The sequence below is a fragment of the Mercenaria mercenaria genome, chromosome 8 (assembly GCF_021730395.1).
Source record: "Mercenaria mercenaria strain notata chromosome 8, MADL_Memer_1, whole genome shotgun sequence".
NCBI classification, from domain to species: Eukaryota; Metazoa; Mollusca; class Bivalvia; order Venerida; family Veneridae; genus Mercenaria; species Mercenaria mercenaria.
Genome location: NC_069368.1, coordinates 79,180,597 through 79,190,660, shown reverse-complemented (window position 1 = coordinate 79,190,660; position 10,064 = coordinate 79,180,597). Strand labels below are relative to the sequence as shown.

The window sequence follows — 10,064 nt, the reverse complement described above, 5'->3', positions numbered from 1 at the left end:
TGTCTAAGAGAGATTTTAATCGAGCCCGACTTCCTCCCATCCCTCAGACTCCATATCACTCTCGCTACTGGATTCCGGGTCTGAGGTGTCATCTTCTCCACACGACTCTACCCCACTGTCCTCACTTTCTGGCTCAGGAAGGTGTTGAACGTTACGTGAAAGGACGTATAACCTGTCGAAGACATCCTCCCAGAACCGACAGGATCGCAAGATCCCCAGCAACCTCTCGTATCCGGTATTTCTATATATCCTATCCAAAGGAGGGTGCTGTAAGTTTATCGTGTCCAGAATGAACTGTTGGGCACGATGGCAGACGTTAAACGCTGTTCTGGTATTCCGGAGTTCTGCTTTTACCCTCCTGATCAAAATGTCCCAGTTATGCAGAAGGTGGCAAGGATAAAATCCATGCCCATCGCCAAAGTCCAAAAGGCATTCGTGATTGCCGTCACGTCCTTCATTGCACTGAGGGCAGTTTTGTTTTACGTGCTCGTCTAAGTCCACTACAGCATATCCCACAACCCATTCCAACACATAAAAACAAAAAAGTTCTATTATCCTGCGTTCTGTCAACATGGTTGAGATCAGATTTGCAACTGTGCAAAAGAATATTTATGCACAGCATTTTGGTGAATACTATTCCCTTGGGACCTTGGCTTGACCACGTATCTTTGTTCTTCCTGAGCTGGTAGAGCAATTATGATAAGAATCTTTGTAATTGTTGGAGGAGCTAATTAGTATCAGAACAGGTATCAAAACTCAAACAGGTATTACTATTGATAATGTCAAACACAACCACGTCTATGTAAATAAACACACGTCTATTTTAAAGGTAATCCACGTCTATAAAACATACAACTTCTACAGGGACACACAGTTAATGACTTTATTCTATACATATGAATCACAATACAAGGTTATTAGCGACGTCAGTTCCAGTTTTTTTTTTCTGAACAGATTTACAGCTGCCCCATATTGTTTATACTTTTGGGTGTGTATCATATCTTTTTCCGTCGTTGTTGCTTGATATGATATCAACACTTGGATATAGTTTCTGTATAATACTGGAGTTCCTGTTGGCAGTCTGCATTTCCTGTTCTTCTTTCGGTGGCTCCGGTGCACTCTCCGCATCGGAAACGGTAATCACATTCACAGATCTGTCTGTCGCCACCATTCTTTCTTGGTGAGAACTGTTTTTGTCCACACCTCTGGCCTTCCTAGCTAACCATGCTGGGCTTAATTTTCCTAATTTTTCTTTGTTTTTACAACAGTAACATATTATTATCAAAACAGTTGTCATCAGTGCAGTTGGTAATAGTATAGCAATCCAGTTAATTTCATAACTGTCTTTTCGATTTTTGTTAATCCTCTTTAGCGAATAAATAAGGTGATCCATTGAAATTTGTTTAACAGGTAGTAGTTCTTTAGGTAATATCAGTTTTGATATATTTGGGACAGCAAAATGTAATTTATTCCAGATAGAACTGTTTCTTAATTGTTGTATGTCCCAAAACTGTCCAATGGACATTTGTTTTATGTATTTGCTTTTGTCATGATAAGAGGGTGATAATGTCATGAAGTCACTGTAAGCGAAACAATTCATATCTAACCGAAATAATGCAACTGGAGGCTTTATTGTTACAATTGCCTTTCGCATTTGGGTTTCATAGCAAACCACCGTTAATCTTAATGAACTCGAAAGTGCGATACCCCATATATTTGAGTCAATATATCTTGCTGATGGTAGGCGGGAGCTTGGTCTTACCATAACTTGACAATAAGTGTTAATTTTTGTTTCGTCCTTAATGAACAATGAAATAACGCACATTTTAGACAAATTTACTTGAAAGATTGGGCTCTTGATGTTGCAGAAATGCAAAACTTGGTTTTTACATTTTGAAATTTCATTCTGTTCTATTAATGCATATTTAGTGCGCCCTTGATTAATAAGCATTGCTGAAGCCTCTAATTCATATGTAGCTGTCATTTCTTTCAGGCCATTTTTGCTTTCTTTTGAGCCTTTGGTCATATTTTCGCCAACAAAATAAGGAAATGGCATACTGTGTAGCTCATATACTTCATAATTTTCATTTAAATCCAAGAGAGGTATGGAGACAAGTACAAGAATGTTAGATTGATGCATGACTGTGGTGCAAGTCAAGTACTGATAAAAATGCCATAATTTTGACACTGGATCATCAGAGAGAATGAGAGTTTTAGGGAGCCGTGACTTGATGTCAAGTAAAAGTTCCTTTAAATTACTAGGAGTAATTAGACTGGGGGATAGATGACCTAAACTAAGCATATTTAGCTGAAGCTTAAAATTTTCAAGATATATATGAGCTTGAGTAAGCATCATCTTTACTTCTTCAATATAGATGTCTAGTTTAAAGTACACTGTAGTGAAATCTTGAATATCATTTATTCTTGTGTTGAGTTGTTTAGCCAATTTATTTATTTTGAGATCCATGGTTCCTAAAACAGAAATCAGTTCATTAAGTGTCTGTCTGTTTTCAGAAATTTCACGACGTGAGATGTTGAGGATGGATATATTTTCCTCTAACACATGAATTATATCTTTTTGGTTTCTTGCCAGCTTTCCCATGTGTTTACGGATGGATTTCAGATCGTCATCTGATGGTACTCCGAAAAGGAATTTAAATACATTTGAAATGGGAAGGATTGCCCTTTTATTACGTGTAGTTACACGTTTTAAGTCAGTATAGCTACTGAGTACTTTACGATGTGTCTCATTTAGATGTCTAATCTCATTCTTCATATTTAAAAAAGTCCCGAGGAAGTATTCTGCCCTAGAAGCATTATATTTCTTTACAACTTCATCTGCTACACAGTTGGCCATTTCTATGTTGTAACTTAATTTTCTTAAATATATTTCATACTCATTGAAATTCATCACAAACGTTACTAGCCAGTGAGATCGTGTGGTGGTCACATCATTAACTTTATTAAAAATAACATTGTCTTGAGTTATTATGGCGCTAGTTAAGCCAGCAAGGTTAAGCAGTAGGAAGCCAATCATGATGATTCCTGAAAAAAGTTGCAATAGATTCAATAATTACTTCAATACATTTTTGAAGCCTTAGAACATATCAATGTACAATATATTCACAAAAGTTCAGAAATAGCCTTAAATAAATTGCGCATGTTTGATTGTCGTTGCTTTTGCCGTTGCTTACATGTTGCCTTAAGAACATTGTGATTTTGTAACCTTTTCCTGACAACATTTATCTGCATCATATCAGAATCCGTCATCCCTTCCGAATTGGTTCCATTTGAAAAACTATCCGACATAATATCTGATTCTAGCTGATTTGAGTTATTATCATCTTTATTTTTACTATCTTGTTTGTTATCCGTATTATCTTGAGACATTATGCTATCATCATCTTCGAGAGTTTCAACGGTTGAATAGTAGTCAACAGTTTGTTCAGAATCTGAAAAATAGTTTGAATTTTCTTGTTTTTCTCTTTGTTTTAAGCGCTTAGCTAACTCCATTAAAGGGATATCGTCTTCATCATCAGAATGTTCCCGCTCTTTCCGAAATAGCTTTTCGATGGGTTGCCCTTGGCCATCAACTGAATTATCGGAATTAGTTTCAGAGTCCTCAGGAGGGACAACAAACGTTGCCTTTCTCCTTGGTCTGCCTAGAGAATCTTTTGGAATATCCCATTCATCAATTTGTGCAAGTCTCAATTGTTCTGCATGAACTTTTCTGGTTGAGTTATCTAATTGATTTTTAATAATGTATGTCAAAGGTGACTTCTTTTCTATAATTCGATAATACGGTTTCCATTTTCGATCAAGTTTGCCCTTCTTTTGAAAATTCATATAATATACTGGGTCATTTATTTCAAATTTTATTTCTTGAGCTTTCAAATTGGCATATTTGACTTGTCTCTTTTTTGCTTTCTTCAGATTTTTATAAGCAGTCAGGAAAGCCCTATGTTGCTCCTGTAAGGCAATTTTATGAAGTTCAGTCCCTTCGTATTTCCGACGAGGTTTAAGTAAGTTATCTAAAGGCAATATGACTTCACGGTTATACAGTAAATAGAATGGGGAGAATTTTGTAGATTCGCTAACATTAAACCTAATTGCTGCTAGACTCTGGTTCAAATATAAGTCCCAGGTCTCAAGTTGACCATCTTTTATTTTCTTAGCTATAATATCATTAAGTGTTTTATGGAATCTTTCAATTCTTGAATTTCCTTGAGGATGAAACGGTGTGCATTTGATATGTTTTATGTTCATTTCTGTCAGTGTTTCCTGCACTGCTTTTGCACAGTTTTCTTGACCGTTGTCAGAGACTAATTGTAAAGGTGTTCCATAGCGGGGGTATATTTCTTCTATTAGTAGATGTGCTATATTTTCAGCACTTTTGTCAGGCACTGCCCATGCTTCAGGGAACCCACTATAGATATCAATAAATCCTACTATATACTTATTACCAGACTTCGTTTTAGGAAATGGACCACTTAAATCTAAAGCAATGGAAGCAAAGGCAAATGGAGGCACACCTGTTTCTTGAATTGGTGCTTTTATTTTCTTTAGGATTCGTGTTTGACAGTCTACACATTTATTCACATAATTACTTATGTCTCTAAACATGGAGGGCCAGTAATACTTTTGCTTTATTGTATAAAATGTTTTGTCCGCACCCATATGACCATTATCATCATGAAACTGTTTAAGTATATTATCCTTTAGATGCTCAGGTACAAAAAGCCGTAGGCAAGGGTCTTCGTCTGCATTGGATAAGTAATAAAGTATGTTATTTAGTTCAATGTGCTTGTTCTGAATGCTTTTTGACGGCTTTCCGTGTTTAAGGATCATCTTCAGTTCAGTTATTTTGGTGTCCTTGTTTTGTTCTTTTTCCATGTCAATTTCACACTGTGGTTCCCGAAATTGGTCCTTGAGCGGTGGCTGGTAATTAACATATTTTGAAGCATCTATCTTATTTGAATTGATAGCATTTATTTTATAAGTTTTATCACTAATATCCATTTCTATCTGTTCATTTACATTATCTTCAGAGCACACGGTAGGTGAACGCGAAAGCAAATCGGCGCAATAATTTTTTGGTCCTTCAATATACTCGATTTTACAGTTATACCCAGCGATACCTAACGCCCACATTTGAATTCTCTTATTCTGCATTGGTGATTCAAGGAGGTATTTAAGCGGCTTGTGGTCAGAATAAATAACAAACTCAGCATTATGTAAATAAATATCTAATTTCTGTAACGCGTAATGTATCGCGAACGCCTCTTTCTCTACGGTTGAGTACTTGCACTGCGCGCTGTTAAGTTTATGTGAAAGATAATAAATTGGTTTTTCATTAGCAGATTTGTCTGGGACACTTTCATTTTCATCACATTCCTGTGTTAAACACGCACCAACACATGTATCGCTCGCGTCTGTGTAGAGAATGTAGGATTTATTAGGGTTTGGATAAACTAATAATGGTACTATTGTTAGCTGATTTTTTAACGTTTGAAAACCGGATTCGCATATTTCAGTCCAATGAAATCGTGAATACTTCCTTGTCAGATTTATCAATGGTTCTGCTATCTCTGAAAATCTTGGTATAAATCTGCGGTAGAACGAACACATTCCGATAAAGCTTCTTACTTCGCGAACCGTTTTAGGGCTTGGTAGTTTTCTAATTGCCTCTACTTTCTGCGGATCAGGTTTGATTCCATCTTTTGATATGATGAACCCTAAGTAATTTGTTTCTTGTTTCAAAAATTGACACTTATTTAGTTTAAGTTTTAGCCCATGTTGCCTTAGTCGTTTGAAAACTTCCTTTATATGTCTCATATGTTCCTCTAGGCTTTTACTAAACAGCAACAAGTCATCTAAATATGCTACGGCAAAGGATTCTATGCCTTGTAGTACAATTGACATTAATTCCTGAAACACTGCAGGAGCTGTTGAGAGTCCAAAAGGCATTACTTCAAACTCAAAAAGACCTTTATGACAACAGAAGGCAGTTTTCTTCTTATCTTCTTCATCCATGAGTATTTGCCAGTAGCCACTTTTCAAGTCTAAGGAGGTAAAATATTTCGATTCCCCTAACAAAGCTAGCAAATCATCAATAACCGGCAATGGGAATGAATTAACTTTCGTTATTGCATTTAATTTTCTAAAATCGACACAGAACCTTTTTGTGCCATCCTTCTTGTCTACAATAACAACCGGAAATGCCCAGGGTGACCTTGATCTTGAAATGATTTTTGCATCAAGCATTTCTTCAACTGCATCATCTATTATTTTCCTATTATTCAGTGGAGTGCGATACGGTCTAAGTTTAATTGGTAGTTCATTGCCTGTATCTATTTTCATTTTAACAGTATCAGTGTGACCAAGCTCAGAGTCTTTATTTGCGAATAAATCAGAATTTTCTTTTATCACAGATAATACGAGATCCCGGTGTTCTGGTGGAACGATAACATCGTCAGTATTGACTTCATTGCATTTCTTCGTGCCATGATAACCTCTGTTCGAAATGTTTTTAATGGAGTTAATCTGATCCTCTTGTTTTATTTGCTCTACTTTAGCAACAACACAACCACGTCTTAACCTTAAACACTTGTTAGTGTTGTTCACAATTTTGATGGGGAAGTTACGTTTTTCTTGCAACTCCATTATTGAGTTAGATACCATTAACCCTGGTTGAGTGCTAATAAAACCTTTGTCAATGCCTTTTACACAGTATGTTTCTTTGACTGGTATATCCGCCTTATTTTTAACCTTTCCATAACACAGCCTTGCAGTTTGTGGTTCAAGTTTTGTGTCAAATCTTAACCTGACAAGAGATGATATATGTATATCTTCTTCTAAAGGAACATATGTTTTTCCTACTCGCAAGCAACCTAAATCATAGTACATTCGCACACCATTTTTCAAAAGCCAATCTGAACCTAGTATCATATTTCTATTCATATTTTTGACTATGTAAAACGTGTGATTCAGTTCGGTACCCCCGATTCTGAAAGTTATGTCAATACATCCATCGACGTTCAACGAATCACCATTTACTGATTGCAATAAAACCTTTTTCTTGTTTAATTTCGGTTTGTCTTTTAATAAATTGTAGACCCGACGATGCATTAAAGACACTTCAGCTCCTGAATCAACTAATGTTCTAAATCTTTCTTTACCTATTTTAATAACACAAGAGTTTGGATTTCCAGCTAATGAAATATTGTACATTGGTAGTCCTTTTCTCCTAACATTGGCTTCTTTATGAAAGGAGACTCCTAGTTTTCCTGAACATTTTTGTCCCCGGTAAATCCCCAATTATTCTGACGAGGTTTCGAACAATGCCTCCTAATGTGCCCTAATTGACCACAGTTCCAACACTCTATGTTGTCATAACTTCTTTTAGCCCTTTCCCTTTCAACTGCGTTTACTTGTTTCCTTTTGCTCATGCAATTTTGTTCTGAGTGACCTGGTTTCTTACAGTAATTGCATCTTCTCATTGGCCGATAATGATCGACTTCCATTGACTCAAACCCTGCGGATGTGGTATCGTTCCCCCTCCTTACTCTTAAATTGAACCTAGCTCTAACATTTTGTTCTGCCATTGCGCTTGCTACAGCAGCCTGCAATGTGGCCGGATTTTCTCTCATGATTTTCATTCTTAAATAATCATGTGCTAACCCATCCACGAAAAACCCTACTAACTGTCTTTCTACACTTTGCATATCACCTTGATGCCCTGCAAAGGCTTCTTCGGCAAGACCAAGCAACCTCTCAGCAAACAATTGTACATTTTCATTATGTTTCTGTCTAACATTCCTTAAAATCATAAATGCATGTTGAGCATCAGTGATTTCTGCGAACCTTGATGCCAATTCGGCCTTGAACCCATCCCAGTCCGCCCTTGGATGATCATTTAGATACCTTTGAATAAAATCGCTTACAGGACCCTGACTTGACTGATATGCCACTAACTTTTTTTCGGTCATCCGGGAGACCAGTAAGAACAGCATACTTTTCTATTGATTTAACCCATGTCTTAAACATTCTTGGATCACCATCAAATGATTGAACAATTTGTGCAATGCCTTGTGTACCAACTGCAGCTGAAACATTAGCTAATTGGTTAGCCAAATTATGGAAAATCTCGCCCATATCATGATCAGCCATTCTTAACCAAAGGAGTAGTAACAAAAAGTTACTCACCAATATTACGTCTTTCTCTGTAGCGAAGTCTCGATTGCCAACTGCCAGTCTTCAGTCCTCGGTCTTCCTGTCTTGTTTTCCCTTTCAGTACTTCGGTTGTGATATCCGCGACAAATTTTTTGTTCGTTCAAAATGTTCTGTTGAAATCCTGGTCACATGTGCACCAGAAACGATCCATGTAACACCACCACTGGTTGCATAGATTGAGAAAGTCAGCAGTTTTTTTCACACTCGGTTTTATTTACAAGGTTATACAGACGTCAGCTATACTAACAGTCAATTAAGGTATAAATACATCAGCTTTTTAAATAGTATTTTCCCGCGTCAAACTTTTAATTAATTTTTATTCTTAAGTCCAAAAGTTCTATAACATAATAGTCAGTTCTAAAACTTCCACAGTTATTTTTAACCCGCTCTTAAACCCGAGCCCAAAAATCGAACTTAACCGAGCTGATCTGAACCGATCCGAACTGCTCTCCAAGCCCATTCCGCTGAGTATTTATACCTTATCCCAGAACTACGTCGCAATAACAAGATGATGAAATTGTTGTGAAATAATCACATGATTCATATTATACACGTAAACATAAACAAAGTTAATTACTGAAACAGATGCTTATTGCAAAATATGTAGATAGGTGAATCATTTTCCAGACGTATTTACCACAAACAAAGTAAACAATATAATTAACCTTTAGAATATTACATAATGAAGAGTTGATTTCGAAATCTTGAGCGGATAAATACAAATAAACAAAATAATTAAGGTCATGATATTACTCACTGGCATGAGACAAAACTAAAAATAGGTGGTTGTAACTGTAAACAAAATAATTAGCATTAGTAGAAATGTGTGGCATTTTCTTACGAAAAACAAAACAAGTTAGTTTCATAAATAACTGGTCAGCCAGTTATACATAAACAAATCATCAAAACAGAGATTAATTGATATAACAGAAAGCTAACAGGTATGAGTAACGGTGGCAGATAATTAATTACTATAACAGAACACTCATTGTGTTACATTGAGATAATAATAAAGATACATGGTTTAAAAAATAATGTATAGGGCGTTATTAATACACGAAAAGCAGTTATATGTCTGCGGAATAATTTCACGAGGGCGTAGCCCGAATGAATTATTCTGGCGACGTATAACCGATTTTGAGTGTATTAATTAAAGTAAAACATGATTTCGCTATACATTATTTCGATTCTAATATGCCCTTAATCTATAACAATAGACAAAATATAGTAGCGCTCTTTCTTGGTCGCAACAAAAATATCGACGTCATCGCACGTTAACGTGACGTCATTCTAGCGTAAGCGTGTTTAAACAGAAACAAGCATATTAGAATCGTTGATAAAATATATGCCTGACTGTTACATTTTATCCCCTACGGCTGTAACGGACAACATACAGCATATATTCTTAAACCACTTGCATATACTTTTAGCTTCCGATGTTGCCTAGAAATTATGTTCGTTTCTTACTGCTACATACTGCTTATTTTCTTTACACTACGTATACCTCATTTAAGTTCATGTCCTATGTTAAAAGATAAGGATAGAGTTTTCAAATCATTATGTAAGAGAAACATATGTTAGAGTGGCTATAGCCAAATATGTTATCCTCGTTATGTAATGTTATTATAATTAATAATAGTAGTTATGGTGGCTGATTTCTGCCAACTTCGCCTTTTCGCTTTGTCGCGGGCGACAAAGCGAAAAACCGAGATTTTTGGTATTGGCGCGTTGTCGCCTTTTCGCTTTGTCGTGGGGGCGACAAAGCGAAAAGGCAAGATTGAGAGCACGATAAGCGAAAAACCACAACGCGAAAAGGTGAAATAGCGAGATTT

The 10,064-nt window shown here is 36.3% G+C and overlaps 1 protein-coding gene across 1 annotated transcript; it reads right to left on the bottom strand.

Moving 5' to 3' along the window:
• Positions 1 to 967: 967 nt before the first annotated feature.
• Positions 968 to 9,232, bottom strand: LOC123527611 (uncharacterized). The gene is made up of 2 exons (XM_045307208.2): positions 8,206 to 9,232; positions 968 to 3,045 (listed from the first exon to the last, which is right to left on the bottom strand). The coding sequence occupies exon 2, from the start codon at positions 3,035 to 3,037 to the stop codon at positions 977 to 979; it is 2,061 nt and encodes a 686-aa protein (XP_045163143.2). The 5' UTR covers positions 3,038 to 3,045; positions 8,206 to 9,232; the 3' UTR covers positions 968 to 976.
• Between the last annotated feature and the right edge of the window lie 832 nt (positions 9,233 to 10,064).

Bases quoted from the DNA above. Each gene is read 5' to 3' on its own strand.
- LOC123527611 (XM_045307208.2), bottom strand. From the start codon at position 3,037: ATGATTGGCTTCCTACTGCTTAACCTTGCTGGCTTAACTAGCGCCATA.